This window comes from Mustela nigripes, chromosome 8 (genome assembly GCF_022355385.1).
Source record: "Mustela nigripes isolate SB6536 chromosome 8, MUSNIG.SB6536, whole genome shotgun sequence".
NCBI classification, from domain to species: Eukaryota; Metazoa; Chordata; class Mammalia; order Carnivora; family Mustelidae; genus Mustela; species Mustela nigripes.
In genome coordinates, this window is record NC_081564.1 from 13253163 (window position 1) to 13268712 (window position 15550).

Sequence of the window (15550 nt, forward strand, 5' to 3'; positions counted from 1 at the left end):
CCCCGTCACCTAACAGTAAAATTTACAAGTCTTATTGACAAGAGAAAATCCTGAAAGCAGCCCGGGAAAAGAAGTCTGTAACATACAATGGTAAAAATATTAGATTTCCAGCAGACTTATCCACAGAGACCTGGCAGGCCAGAAAGAGATGGCATGATATATTCAGAGCACTAAATGAGAAAAACATGCAGCCAAGAATACTATACCCAGCTAGGCTATCACTGAAAATAGGAGAGATTAAAAGCTTCCAGGACAAACAAAAACTGAAAGAATTTGCAAACACCAAACCAGCTCTACAGGAAATATTGAAAGGGGTCCTCTAAGCAAAGAGAGAGCCTACAAGTGGTAGATCAAAAAGGAACAGAGACCATATACAGTAACAGTCACCTTACAGGCAAAATACAATGGCACTAAATTCATATCTCTCAATAGTTACCCTGAATGTTAATGGGCTAAATGCCCCAATCAAAAGACACAGAGTTTCAGAATGGATAAAAAAACAAAACCCATCTATATGTTGCCTCCAAGAAACTCATTTTAAGCCCGAAGACACCTCCAGATTTAAAGTGAGGGGGTGGAAAAGAATTTACCATGCTAATGGACATCGGAAGAAAGCAGGAGTGGCAATCCTTATATCAGATCAATTAGATTTTAAGCCAAAGATTATAATAAGAGATGAGGAAGGACACTATATCATACTCAAAGGGTCTGTCCAACAAGAAGATCTAACAATTTTAAATGTCTATGCCCCAAACGTGGGAGCAGCCAACTATATAAACCAATTAATAACAAAATCAAAAAAACACATCGGCAATCATACAATAATAGTAGGGACTTTAACAATCCCCTCACTGAAATGGACAGATCATCCAAGCAAAAGATCAACAAGGAAATAAAAGCCTTAAACGACACACTGGACCAGATGGACATCACAGATATATTCAGAACATTTGATCCCAAAGCAACAGAATACACATTCTTCTCTAGTGCACATTGGACATTCTCCAGAATAGATCACATCCTCGGTCCTAAATCAGGACTCAGCCGGTATCAAAAGATTGGGATCATTCCCTGCATATTTTCAGACCACAGTGCTCGGAAGCTAGAACTCAACCACAAGAGGAAGTTTGGAAAGAACCCAAATACATGGAGACTAAACAGCATCCTTCTAAAGAATGAATGGGTCAACCGGGAAATTAAAGAATTGAAAAAAATCATGGAAACAAATGATAACGAAAATACAACGGTTCAAAATCTGTGGGACACAACAAAGGCAGTCCTGAGAGGAAAATATATAGCAGTACAAGCCTTTCTCAAGAAACAAGAAAAGTCTCAGGTACACAACTTAACCCTACACCTAAAGGAGCTGGAGAAAGAACAAGAAAGAGGGGTGCCTGGGTGGCTCAGTGGGTTAAGCATCTACCTTCGGCTAAGGTCATGATCTCAGGATCCTGGCATCGAGCCCCGCATCGAGCTCCCTGCTCAGTGGGGAGTCTGCTTCCCCTCTCTGCCTGCCTCTCTGCCTACTTGTGATCTCTGTCTGTCAAATAAATAAATAAAATCTTAAAAAAAAAAAAAAAAAAAGAACAAGAAAGAAACCCTAAGCCCAGCAGGAGAAGAGAAATCATAAAGATCAGAGCAGAAATCAATGAAATAGAAACCAAAAAAACAATAGAACAAATCAACGAAACTAGGAGCTGGTTCTTTGAAAGAATTAATAAAATTGATAAACCCTTGGCCAGACTTATCAAAAAGAGGAAAAGAGAAAGGACCCAAATAAATAAAATCATGAATGAAAGAGGAGAGATCACAACTAACACCAAAGAAATACAAACTATTATAAGAACATACTATGAGCAACTCTACGCCAACAAATTTGACAATCTGGAAGAAATGGATGCATTCCTAGAAACATATAAACTACCACAACTGAACCAGGAAGAAATAGAAAGCCTGAACAGACCCATAACCAGTAAGGAGATTGAAACAATCATTAAAAATCTCCAAACAAACAAAAGCCCAGGGCCAGACGGCTTCCTGGGGGAATTCTACCAAACATTTAAAGAAGAACTAATTCCTATTCTCCTGAAACTGTTCCAAAAAATAGAAATGGAAGGAAAACTTCCAAACTCATTTTATGAGGCCAGCATCACCTTGATCCCAAAACCAGACAAGGATCCCATCAAAAAAGAGAGCTATAGACCAATATCCTTGATGAACACAGATGCAAAAATTCTCATCAAAATACTAGCCAACAGGATTCAACAGAACATTAAAAGGATTATTCACCACGACCAAGTGGGATTTATTCCAGGGCTGCAAGGTTGGTTCAACATCCGCAAATCAGTCAATGTGATACAACACATCAATAAAAGAAAGAACAAGAACCATATGATACTCTCAATAGATACCGAAAAAGCATTTGACAAAGTACAGCATCCCTTCCTGATCAAAACTCTTCAAAGTGTAGGGATAGAGGGCACATACCTTAACATCATCAAAGCCATCTATGAAAAACCCACCGCAAATATCATTCTCAATGGAGAAAAACTGAAAACTTTCCTGCTAAGGTCAGGAACACGGCAGGGATGTCCATTATCACCACTGCTATTCAACATAGTACTAGAAGTCCTAGCCTCAGCAATCAGACAACAAAAGGAAATTAAAGGCATCCAAATCGGCAAAGAAGAAGTCAAATTATCACTCTTCGCAGATGATATGATACTATATGTGGAAACCCAAAAGACTCCACTCCAAAACTGCTAGAACTCGTACAGGAATTCAGTAAAGTGTCAGGATATAAAATCAATGCACAGAAATCAGTTGCATTTCTCTACACCAACAACAAGACAGAAGAAAGAGAAATTAAGGAGTTAATCCCATTTACAATTGCACCCCAAACCATAAGATACCTAGGAATAAACCTAACCAAAGAGGCTAAGAATCTATACTCAGAAAACTATAAAGTACTCATGAAAGAAATTGAGGAAGACCCAAAGAAATGGAAAAATGTTCCATGCTCCTGGATTGGAAGAATAAATATTGTGAAAATGTCTATGCTACCTAAAGCAATCTACACATTTAATGCAATTCCTATCAAAGTACCATCCATCTTTTTCAAAGAAATGGAACAAATAATCCTAAAATTTATATGGAACCAGAAAAGACCTTGAATAGCCAAAGGGATATTGAAAAAGAAAGCCAACGTTGGTGGCATCACAATTCCGGACTTCAAGCTCTATTACAAAGCTGTCATCATCAAGACAGCATGGTACTGGCACAAAAACAGACACATAGATCAATGGAACAGAATAGAGAGCCCAGAAATAGACCCTCAACTCTATGGTCATCTAATCTTCGACAAAACAGGAAAAAATGTCCAATGGAAAAAGGACAGCTTCTTCAATAAATGGTGTTGGGAAAATTGGACAGCCACATGCAGAAAAATGAAATTGGACCATTTCCTTACAGCACACACGAAAACAGACTCAAAATAGATGAAGGACCTCAATGTGAGAAAGGAATCCATCAAAATCCTTGATGAGAAAACAGGCAGCACCTCTTCGACCTCAACTGCAGCAACATCTTCCTAGGAACAACGCCAAAGGCAAGGGAAGCAAGGGCAAAAATGAACTATTGGGCTTTCATCAAGATCAAAAGCTTTTGCACAGCAAAGGAAACAATTAACAAAATCAGAAGACAACTGACAGAATGGGAGAAGATATTTGCAAACGACATATCAGATAAAGGACTAGTGTCCAAAATCTATAAAGAACTTAGCAAACTCAATACCCAAAGAACAAATAATCCAATCAAGAAATGGGCAGAGGACATGAACAGACATTTCTGCAAAGAAGACATCCAGATGGCCAACAGACACATGAAAAAGTGCTCCATATCACTCGGCATCAGGGAAATACAAATCAAAACCACAATGAGATATCACCTCACACCAGTCAGAATGGCTAAAATCAACAAGTCAGGAAATGACAGATGCTGGCGAGGAAGCGGAGAAAGGGGAACCCTCCTACACTGTTGGTAGGAATGCAAGCTGGTGCAACCACTCTGGAAAACAGCATGGAGGTTCCTCAAAGTGTTGAAAATACTATTGCCCTATGACCCAGCAATTGCACTACTGGGTATTTACCCTAAAGATACAAACGTAGTGATCTGAAGGGGCACGTGCACCCGATTGTTTATAGCAGCAATGTCCACAATAGCCAAACTATGGAAAGCACCTAGATGTCCATCAACAGATGAATGGATAAAGAAGATGTGGTATATATACACAATGGAATACTATGCAGCCATCAAAAGAAATGAAATCTTGCCATTTGCGACAACATGGATGGAACTAGAGCATATCATGCTTAGTGAAATAAGTCAAGCGGAGAAAGACAACTATCATATGATCTCCCTGATATGAGGAAGTGGTGATGCAACATGGGGGCTTAAGTGGGTAGGAGAAGAATAAATGAAACAAGATGGGATTGGGAGGGAGACAAACCATAAGTGACTCTTAATCTCACAAAACAAACTGAGGGTTGCTGGGGGGAAGGGGTTTGGGAGAAGCGGGGTGGGGTTATAGACATTGGGGGTGTGTGTGCTTTGGTGAGTGCTGTGGGGTGTGTGGACCTGGCGATTAACGGACCTGTACCCCTGGGGATAAAAATATATGTTTATAAAAAATTAAAAATTAAAAAAAAAAAAGAATGTAAAACTGCAACCAGATATCAAGGGTACTATTTGTTTTTTGCAAAGTCATTACCATATCATAACTCTAAATTTTACATTGCATGTTTACTTAGATCTGTTAGAGATGCATTCCTGAATCTTCAACAGACACCAAATTCAGAACACCTAAAACCAAATACCCCGTTTTATCGACTCTGAAAAGCCCATTTCATTTTATGTTATATTTTCACTTTTAAATTTCTTTAAAAGATTTTATTTATTTATGAGAGAGAGAGTTAGTGAGAGAGGCAACGCAAGCAGGGGGAGTGGGAGAGGGTTCCCACTGGCTCGCTGCTGAGCAGGGAGCCCCATGTGGGGCTCAATCCCAGAATGCTGGGATCATAATCCGAGCCTGAAGGGAGACGCTTAACTGACTGAGCCACCCAGGAGCCCCTATGCGATTTTATTTTTCTTTTTCTTTTTTTTAATATGGCATGACTTCAAATTCAGATAACCTCCCTGTCGGCCCCTTGCTCTACCCAGGCACACACACTCTCCTACAAATTCCCTGTTATACTGAAGCAGATTAAGTGACTTGCAGCCTCAATGAACAGACTTTCTCTTGATTCTCTGCACAATTCTCTCTCAGCTTCTGATGAATCAACAGGAATAGGAAACTTTTGATACTTCTGAGATTTTTACACACCCAGTACCTTCATTATTGCCTTTTCCAACAGCTATGGACTGCAGTTCCCATCATGGCCACTCGAGGGGGTCTCCAAGGACGCGGGGTAGGGGGCTTGGGGCAGGGGGGCGGGTGGAGCACAACTGGAGGCCAGTCTCAGGGCACCAGAGGCTGCTAGGGTAGTTCCCCCCAACAGTGTCCACTCATTGCCCTCGAGCTCCAATAAGCCGTAAGCGCATGGCACAGGCTTATTATCCCTTCTGCCTGGAGGGAGCCAATCACAAGGCCTGGCAAGCAAGACTTTCAGGAATTTGACTGGCAAAGGTAATGACCAATCAGAACAGAGGTCGGCAACAGCCCTGGAAGAGGGTCTGGGTGTGGTGGTGATGGAGGGGAGCATCTGGGGGGATGGGGGGCAGTGAATAACCCATGGCATGGCCACACTAGGGCACACCTGTCCACGTTTAGCAGGGTATCGGCCCTGATGAGGTTAGCCATGGGACAACTGTCAACTGTCATCTCTAGATAACACTGATGACTGTGCCCACAGTATCAGCGTGCTCAAATGTGTGCTTAAGATGGGCCTACCTGGGCTGCCTGGGTGGCTCAGTGAGTTAAGCCCCTGCCTTCAGCTCAGGTCATGATCTCAGGGTCCTGGGGTCAAGCCCCACATTGGGCTCTCTGCTCAGCAGGGAGCCTGCTTCCCCCACTCTCTCTGCCTGCTGCTCTGCCTACTTGTGATCTCTGTCAAATAAATAAATAAATAAAATCCTAAAAAAATAAAAAAATAAAAAAATAAAGCATGCGCCTGCATGTCATTACAGGTACACAAAGAACTAACTACTTACCTTGGGCTGCATATCTACAAGAACCATCCTCCACCAGAACATTATAGAAAGGCTGATGATGGCCATGAGGCAGGCTGTGAACGTTCATGTTTCGGATCCACTCGTGTCCCATCATGCAGGTGGGGTCCCAACCATAGATCACACAGTTATAGCCATACCTAATTAACATAGAGCAATGGCAAATCAGTTCCCTGGGACCCTGTCACGGTAACTATGGGATGTATAAATAATGGCTTGGTTCTCCTAAGTTCATGTCCTTACAAACTTACCTGCATTTATCCCTGTTAAGCATTTTTCAGGACACTCTTGGCCCCCTTTGTAAGCCACTCTTATTTATCAAAATAGCACCGCAGTTGGAAAAGAAAAAACTTTAACCAACCATCATGGGACAACTGGTTATCCAAATGGAAAGGGTATCAAGACTCGGGCCTGAGAGCAATGCACAATGTTAGCGGGACGAAAGCCTCGATATAAAATGCAGAATTTCTAAGATAGCTTCATGACATAGGACGGGTCTAAGATTCCTTAAGCCACGTAGGAACAGTTCAGTCCCTAAGAGCAGAATCTCAATCCATTCAATAGTATTACAGGAGCCAGATCCAAACAGACTGTTAAAACATATACAGGCCAGGCCACCGGGCAGCAGGAACCCTGACCAGACTGCTGTGACGAGGTGAAGGACCGGTCTTTCCTTAGGTGCGACAAGAGGATGGTAAATGTACTTCTAAGCAACAGAGCAAGCCTATCCCTTTTAGGGACACGAAATTCAACAGCTACAGCGGGAATGACATCTGGTACGGGCCTGGGGAGGTGGGTGTGTGGTGGGCCTCGGGGAGGAACAGTGAGGGCGAACCCTCACAACGGCTGAGGCTGGGTACGGGAGCACGTGTCCCTGGTTCGCTATACTCGTCTTCACGGGTGTATGTCTGAAATTTCCATAATGAAGTTGAAAAAAAAAATGCAATAAAAGAATGAAGAATGCTAGTACCACACTAGGAATAGGTATTTGCCATGTACACGCATACAGACGCTAGCGGCAGGACACATGGCTACGAACCAACAAGAAAGGCAAATGACTCAGGTGAAAAGTAAGAATACTGGAAGAGATGCTTCATAAAAAGAAACCTAAAGGAGCTTCTTTTTGTACATTACGAGCCACTCTGCGTAATCAGACTGCAATCTGGGAAATGCACACGAAAACCACGGTGAAATACTACTTGCCATTTACTACGTAAGTAAGTGCATTCTCAACAGTGGGGCAAGAACACAGGCCAGTGAGAACGGGCACCCCCGCTCCCAGCCAGCGGGGGCTAGGGGGGCATTCAGCACAGTTGCTGTGGAGACACTTGCATCTCGCCTAGTACTCCAGCACCGCAGGCCCTACTACCCAGCAAACCCTACTCTCGACTCAGACGCAAGGGGATGGAGATGAAAAGCAGCGTCAGAACAATGAGGAAACGAGAGGGAAAAGAACCCTGCGGCTTACAGATCCTCCTGACAGAACAAAAAGAGTGGATCCGGTTCAGACCAGTTCAGCCTTCGGTGGTTTCTGCGGTGGACACTCAGACGCAGTGGCTCCTGAGAAGCATGCTTGGGGGGCACGCCGGGCGTCCTCTGCAGGCGCGGGGGGATGGGCGGCACAGGCACTCACCTCTTATGCTTCATAATGAGCCCAATGGAGTAGCAGACGTCTCTGTGCTTCTCGTGGGAGCGCAGCTTCACCTCCACGCCCACCTCCTCCTTCTTGCGCTCAATGTGCTCTAACGTGTGCTGCACCAGATAGCCCACTGCCCCGTGCTGCCCGGGGTCTAGGGTCTGAATGTGCTGGAGGATGTCAAGCACCTTCAAGACAAGACAGAAAGACTAGGAGATAATATTTTCATTTAGGCCTTTTCTTTTTCACGGCACGGGATTTAGACCTACATAACCTGGCGAAGGACGGCAAGGCGGGGCCGTGCTGATGGCCCCCGTGGTCTGTGAGCTGCTGGTCGCCCTTCAAAGGCTGGGCACTGGCCCCAGACTTTCAAATCCGACCAGCAGGAACAGAGGAGTGACTCAGAAACTCGGTGTGCTGCAGTAAGCACAGGGGAGGAGGCCGGGTGGCCACGTCTGGATTATGGAACTCTAATAGGTTCTGACAGTCTTGGTCAGTGTGGGGATTCGTTTTTTTCATACACTGAAAGGAGACGATTATAATCTGCCACTTGTCAACTGGGGGGGTAAGATAGCTACCAAGCTGCTTTGGTCCAGCTCAAGAGGACAGAGCTGCCTTTGCTGCACAAAGTGGAAGGGGCGACAGAGAAGACACCAGAGTGATACGAAGGAGCTCAGCTGATGAAGAAGGGTCTCAGGTTCTAGAAGCATACGCACTGCTTTAATACTTTAACTCCCCGTGGAACACTGTACTTCAGTGGGCAGGGAGAGACCACATCTCTGTGGGACGGGAATGACTAAGCCACTAGCAGCAGAACTGTCTGACTCCAAGGTCACGGTTCCTCCTACTGTACACAGATTCACACTCACACACACACACAATCATCCAGTGCCTGTTCAACTACAGCATTCAGCAGAGGACGTTGGACGTGCTCCTCCTTGGGGAACAGGATCTCTTCCTCTTTACGGAGTCCTGAGACAGAGCATTCGAGCAGACAGAATGACCTGGATTCTAGTCCCAGATCCATCAAACTGGCTGTCTCTATGTCTAGTTTGTATTCACTTACCAAAAGATGATTAATAACTGTCCTATTTCCTGATACATTTTGACCCAGTAAAAGTGTTGTGAAGACTAGTTATTCACAATGCTGGATGTTATTCCGAAACCTGATCTTGTCTTCCAAATCGAGACTTCCAGGATCTCAGTATTTACCGAACGCTGCTTCTCCGCGATTACTGTGCCCAGCCCACCACGTCTTACTTCATTTCCTCCTCCCAAGCTGAAGGTCGGCAGTACCATCAGCGAGGACTTCCAGAAGAGGAATCAGGCACTATGAAGTTAAGGAGCTTGCCTGAGGTCCCCGGGCTGTGAGGGGAAGGTGTGGACCCGAAGCTGACTTTCAGTATCAGGTCTCAACCACCATCTTTCCAAAGCGAGACGAGGAGCTTTTTAATCCACTGTTAGGAAAATGGACCAAATGGTACAACCCTAAGCACCGCTAATCCAGTTTCAACAAGTAGCACCCGAGTGCCAGTTTCCTCCCACATCCCACCTCTAGTAGTGGGGGACACGGACAATATGTATACTTCTTAGCTGAAAGCATGGGATTTGAATGGCGAGCTTCTATTTCCTCTGCGTGCGTATGGCTTCCCTTGTGTTCCCACACGCAGTTCCAAGCACAGTGGACCCTTGGGTTTGCACTGTGTGGGTCCACTCACATGACAACTGTTTCTAGTACAGGGCTGCAAATCTATTTTTTCTTTGTGATTTTCTTAGTAACATTTTCTTCCCTCTAGCTTACTTTATTGTAAGAACACAGTACGCTTTCATATAGCATATATATGCTTATCAACTTCTTGCTACCAGTAAGGTGGTCGAGAGCAGGCTGCTAGTTAAGTTCTGGGGAAGTCAAGTTGTATGTGGATTTTTAACCACATCAGGGGCCAGCACCCCAACCCCCCGGGTTGCACAAGGGTTGACTACAGTTAATTTTAACTGCATTTCTGTGATGTTCTGCAGACACAGCTCCCCTCCCAAACTAGCAGCCCCTCCCTGGCAGATAAGTGGAACAGATGTAACTCTTCTAAGCACGAAGGAAGTCTCCAACTCACCCGGAGGATCAGGAGATACGGTTCAGGGGTAATTACGGCCTCTTCTCCTGATGTGTGCATGACAGGGTGAAGGGAGAGGGCAGAAACAGAAAAGAGAGCAGGCTGGGGCCCTGGCGTGCTCCTGAAGAACAGCAGAGATGGTGAGCTGCCGTGACGTCTCCAACCAAATGTCCAGGCCAATAATCCCAGGAGCCCACAGTTTTGGGGGTAGAGATCTTAGAACGAGGGGTGGAGGTGTCTATCACTCACATTTGGCAACCCTTACTGTAAAGAGCCCCAGAACAAATACTTCAGGTTTTCTGGGCCTTTGTGGGCCTTAGGGTCTACGATCCAACTACTCATCTTTGCCCCCTGTGGCTGGAAAGCAGCCAGAGACGGAGAGTAAACAAATGGGCCTTCTATGAGATGTGCCTTCGAAGAACGTGACAAAGCCAAGTGGCAGAGTCTGCCGGCCCTATTCTCTTCTCCTAACTACAGGTTTCCCGAGACTCTCTACGATGCGCTTGGCTCCAAGCCTCAGACATCCATTTGTCTGTGGCCTCTGCTGCTTCTGGGGCTTTGGCCACCGGGTGCTGATGTGAGGAGCCCCTGCTGAATGCCATCACACAGCTGCCCTCAATGGCCCCAGATTGTATCAAATCCAGCACACCCCAAACTGGACAAGTCTGTCTCTGAAACAAGTCTGCTGTCCAAATACTCACTCTTAATGTGGCCAAACATTGTGGAAAAGCTGGACATCCTCTCCCTCATTATCTAATGAAGCTCTGTCACTGGTTTTTTTTTTTTGAAGATTTTATTTATTTGGGGCCCCTGGGTGGCTCAGTTGTTAGGCAGCTGCCTTTGGCTCAGGTCATGATCCCCGGGTCCTGGGATGGAGCCCCACATTGGGCTCCCTGCTTGGCGGGAAGCTTGTTTCTCCCTCTGCCACTCTCCCTGCTTGTGCTCTCTCTCTCTCGCTGTCTCCCTCTTTGTCAAATAAATAAATAAAATCTTAAAAAAAAAAATTATTTATTTACTTGAAGGAGAGAGAGAGAGAGAGAGAGAGAAGCAGACTCCCCCTGAGCAGGGAGCCTGATGCGGGGTTCAATCCCAGGACCCAGAGACCATGACCTGAATTGAAGGCAGTCACTTAATTGACTGAGCCACCCAGGTGTCCCGAAGTTCTGTCACTTCTTAATCATTCATTCCAGCACCTTTCTTGAGCACCTACTATGTTGTGGGAGCAAGGGAACACTTCACTTCACTGTAGTGCTAATAGCAAGGGAAGCAGCTACGCTCAAGAACAAAGCAAATGTGGTCCTTGTCCTTAGACAGCCTAGTCCGTGGTGAAGGCACAGTAAACAAACAGCCACGGTAAGTTCTTCAAAAGGACGAGCACATGGCTGGTGGGCCAGGGGAAGGTGACTGCCACGGAGGGACCAAGGAAGGGCTTTCTGAGGCGAAGCTGAAGCTTGGCAAAAAGTAGCCGACACATGGGACTGAGGGCTAAGGAAAGGTGTTTTAGGCACCACCTTGAGCCACGCCAAGGATCAAGGCAAGAGAACAGGGATGACTGGAGGACATGGCTGGGGAGCGGAGCACCAAAGGGGCAACTGGGAAAGCTGAGAAGCTCAGGCTGGCAGGGCCATACCCTCAAGGAACTAGTAAGCCATACTGAAGACAATGAGCCAGATTGCAAGGCACCAGGGTAGCCACTCAGAGGGCTCTGAGCACTTGAGGAAGGAAGACTCTGGCTACAGTGTGTGAAACGGGTTCAAAGGGTCTAAGGGCAGAGGGAAGAGCAGTCAGGCGGCCTCTGCAACACTCCAGGAGACAGAGCCCTGTGCAGATGTGCAGCACACATGGGGGGGTGTGGGTCTGGAGCCCAGGGTCCAGGCAGGACGTCGGTCAGGAGCAGTCAGCGTACAGATGGTGACTGGGGCAAGGAGACCCAGCGGCATCACTTCGGGGAAAGGAATAGAGTCAGCAGAAGTCTAAGAAACTAGCCCGCAGTGAGGAGCCTCTAGGGAAGAAACACAGGACAAGGAACTAGCAAGAGCTGAGAACCAAGAGCCACAGAGTCCAAGGGAACGGAGCGTTCGGAGCAGGAGCGGCCCCAGTGATCAAGAGAGATAAGGAAAGACAAGTTATCTGTGGATCTGGGAACAAGAATGGTCTCAGTAAGAAGGGGTCATTGGCTCCCTTGGCAAGAGCAGTGTGTGTGGAGGGGGAACGATCACCGTGTGCAGGCGCACGGGAAGGAGGCAAGGCAGGTGGCTGTCCCACGGCACGGTCGCACGTAGGCATAGCTGGCGCGGGATTGAGCCCTGCGGGGGAGGAGAGAGATAAGGAGGCAGCCGCAGGGGAATGGCAGAACGGCGGTCATGGGAGTGCTTTTTGTTTTCTTCTCCAAGGATGAGAGATATTTGAGTCAGTAGAATCCTGATGGCAGAGAGCAGAAACAGGGAGTTGGAGACAGAGGAAAACAGAGTGGGATCCAGTGCACAGACAGTTGCCTTGGAAAACTGGAAGGACATCTTTTCCAGCGAGACGTAGAGAAAGAAAGGGGAAGGCAGGGCCAGGGGTCAAAAATAAGCAGGAAGTCCGGCAGCAGAAAGCAGACTTTGCCTGGCCACAGGCTTCACCTCTCCCCGGAGCCTGCCTGCGCACAGGGGTGAGGCACGAGGGTGGGCTTAGACACCAAACTGCTCTCCCACAACTCCTGAGCCATCAACACCTGTACAGGTGGCCTCAGCAGGTTACCCGACTTCAGCTGCCTCAGTTTCATTATTTATAGAATGGCAAAAACCTAGCATCCATCCCACAGGGTTGGAAGGACGTGTCTGATAAGCGCCAGTGACTTTTCAAAATGAGACCATCCTACACTTTCTCTTCCCATCATGATCACAGTAGCCCTGGATCTTGGCCACAGTGACCCAGTGGACCTGTGTTTCTCAGCTCTTCCTGATTTACCTCAAATGAACACAAGGTGACTTTCCCGTCTTCCCAGTTTGGAAACAGTTCCCTTTTACCTAACAAGGCAAACTAAGGGGCGCCTGGGTGGCTCAGTGGGTTAAACCCTCTGCCTTCAGCTCAGGTCATGATCTCAGGGTCCTGGGATCAAGCTCTGCATCGGGCTCTCTGCTCAGCACGGAGCCTGCTTCCCTTCCTCTCTCTCTCTCTGCCTACTTGTGATCTCTGTCAAATAAATAAAATCTTAAAAAAAAAAAAAAAAAGGCCAAACTAATTCCAATTTTGGAAACTGATCCAAAAAAAATATTTTACACACACACACACACACTCTCATGTTCATATGCATATGTTTATGTGTATAAACCCTCGTCAGCTGGGCCTGAAGCACCGAGCTGGCCCACCTCTGTGCCACGGATAGGTGGAAATAACCTACTTTTCTGTCCTCTCAAACGGTTTCCCACCCTCCAAGGTCCAACTCAAACCCTTGTTCTGGAGAGGAGCCTTTTCTAACTGCTTCAGTGTCCCCCGAATACTTCCTCCACAGGAGCCCCAGTTTTGTTGCTCCGTCTCAGGTCGCTCGCCTAGTTCAAGGACACATACAGAGGGAAGTCACCAGAGCAGAGAATGGGCTACTTTGCACTCCTGATTCCCAAATGAGGGGGCATCTAAGTGCTTGAGCCCCAAAGCAAATGAATGGTCATGATGGGAAAAATGTTCTGGGCATAAGCAATCTGGAACTCGTTTTCGTGACATTTGCTTGGCAGGATGGCGTTCCTGGGCCATCCAAGGAGGATACGAGGTTACCTCCCCAGTGGGCAACGTGAGCGCTACACTGAGTCCGTCATCAATGTGAGAGCTCCTGCAGACTCTCCCCCAGAGCCAAGTTTCACCTTACCCCTTCTATGGCTCATGGGTAATTAAAGTACAGAATTTACTTATAAAAAACCATGCTTTGAGAGGGTCTCTACATTCTATAAATTATCACAAAATTCCTTAAAGAAAAAAGTGACAGGAACGAGTTACGTAGACCCCAGCCTCAAAAATAAAGTGGAAAAAAAAAAAAAAAAAAAAAACAACTGAACTCTGGACAAGGGGTTTCTGGGAAGTGGACGGTCACTTCAGCAGAGAATCTAGTTCCACCAGATCACGGGATGTGCTGAGAGGATATCTGCTAGCTGGACAACATGGCATTTTAAGATAGATCCCTTGGGATTTTCCCACTGATGTGTCCTTTCTAAGAACTATGTTAGACCACTGAAGTGGGGAATAGATAAGCCAGTTTAATTCTATGCAATGTGGGGTTGGACTATGCTCATGAGCAGATGATTTTATGGCGACGTCCCTGTGAGCACTCAGAACGAGAATTCTCTCGGGAGGCTGCTCTACACAAACGAAATGGATTACTAGCACATTCCCACCGCCAAGCCAGGGCATGATGGAAATGCGCAGCTGCTCCCATGCTGCAGCCACTGGGCTCCCTCCCTGCTGCACCCCCAGCTCGCGGAGGAGTGTTTCCGATCGCAGATGGCACGGTCCTCTTCAAGGGCTTGCCGCTGGCCACAGGGGCCATGAGGACACGGAGAAGCCCAAGTGGGCCCGGCTCAAAATTCAACAGCTTTCAAAGACAGAGCCAGTCCTTCAAGGCCAGCAGTGGGACCTGAACACATGGAAGATCCATTTTTTCCTTGTCAAACAGGGGTGTTTATGTACGGTCCCTTTCTGGACTACCAGCACAGCTGGATGGGGAACACTGAGAGTTTTGCTTCCCTTTGCGGAGTCGGGGTGACCTGGGGAAAACACATGTTTGGACAAGAGCAGGTGAGACGCAGAGCTGAGGCCTCATGATTCTAGGGGCTTAAGGCACAGACCACAAAGAGAAGGGGCAACTCCTAGCAGTATATGCAATTGTTTTAGAATAAAGGAGACAAAAAAGATTTAACTGAGGGGCCAAGATCGGGAGAGTGAATCAATTTATGTTTATTATTCCCCAGACTGATACAAGGATAAACTTCCCAGAGCCGCCTTTTCAAGCTAGAATTTCCCTCTCTAAGGCAAGAGCAAAGCAGCAAAGTCAAATAATTACCTTCTCTGGCCAGATTCCCAGGTGGAAGTAGAGCCTGGCTTGAAGGAGGAGGAGCTGCACCTGGTCCGGGTACATGGCCAGATAGAGATCCAACGAGTCTCTCAGGAGCTGGTAGGACTGGTCGATGCCTTCCCTGGCAGGGGACATAAATCACCATCTTATTCTGGTGCTTCTAGGCTGAGACCCTCCATTTCAAAGCCTGGGTTGTAAAAGTAATGGACACAAATGCCACACCTTTTCTAATTCTGGAACTGCCTTTCTGTTCAGTACGTCGCTACAATGATTTTAGTAATAATGATAGTCCCCAAAGAAACACAACTTTTGTATCCCGCTTTGGTGATGGGCATTAAACTAAACTTACAATCGCGTTCCCTATACAATCATCTCAGTAACCCTGTACATAATTAAAAATAAATTCTGAACACATAGAGCCCAGAGGACTCTTATGCGACAGGAGAACTGTTCTGTACGAGACCACAAAAGTGGACACATGTCATGATGCATTTACTCAAACCCACAGAACGCGCTACAAGAGAGAAGGCG

General features: G+C 46.5%; 1 protein-coding gene across 2 annotated transcripts in view; it reads right to left on the reverse strand.

Moving 5' to 3' along the window:
- Positions 1-15550, reverse strand: part of FBXO21 (F-box protein 21) — a 54267-nt gene that overhangs the window by 13412 nt on the left and 25305 nt on the right. Inside the window, exons 9-11 of one of the 2 annotated variants that reach the window (XM_059408518.1) lie at positions 15008-15140; positions 7859-8049; positions 6208-6365 (exon numbers count right to left, since the gene is read on the reverse strand). In XM_059408518.1, the coding sequence (XP_059264501.1) occupies positions 6208-6365; positions 7859-8049; positions 15008-15140 (482 nt within the window). Of the gene's footprint in view, positions 1-6207; positions 6366-7858; positions 8071-15007; positions 15141-15550 lie in introns of both variants that reach the window. The other variant, XM_059408517.1, reaches the window with a different exon arrangement.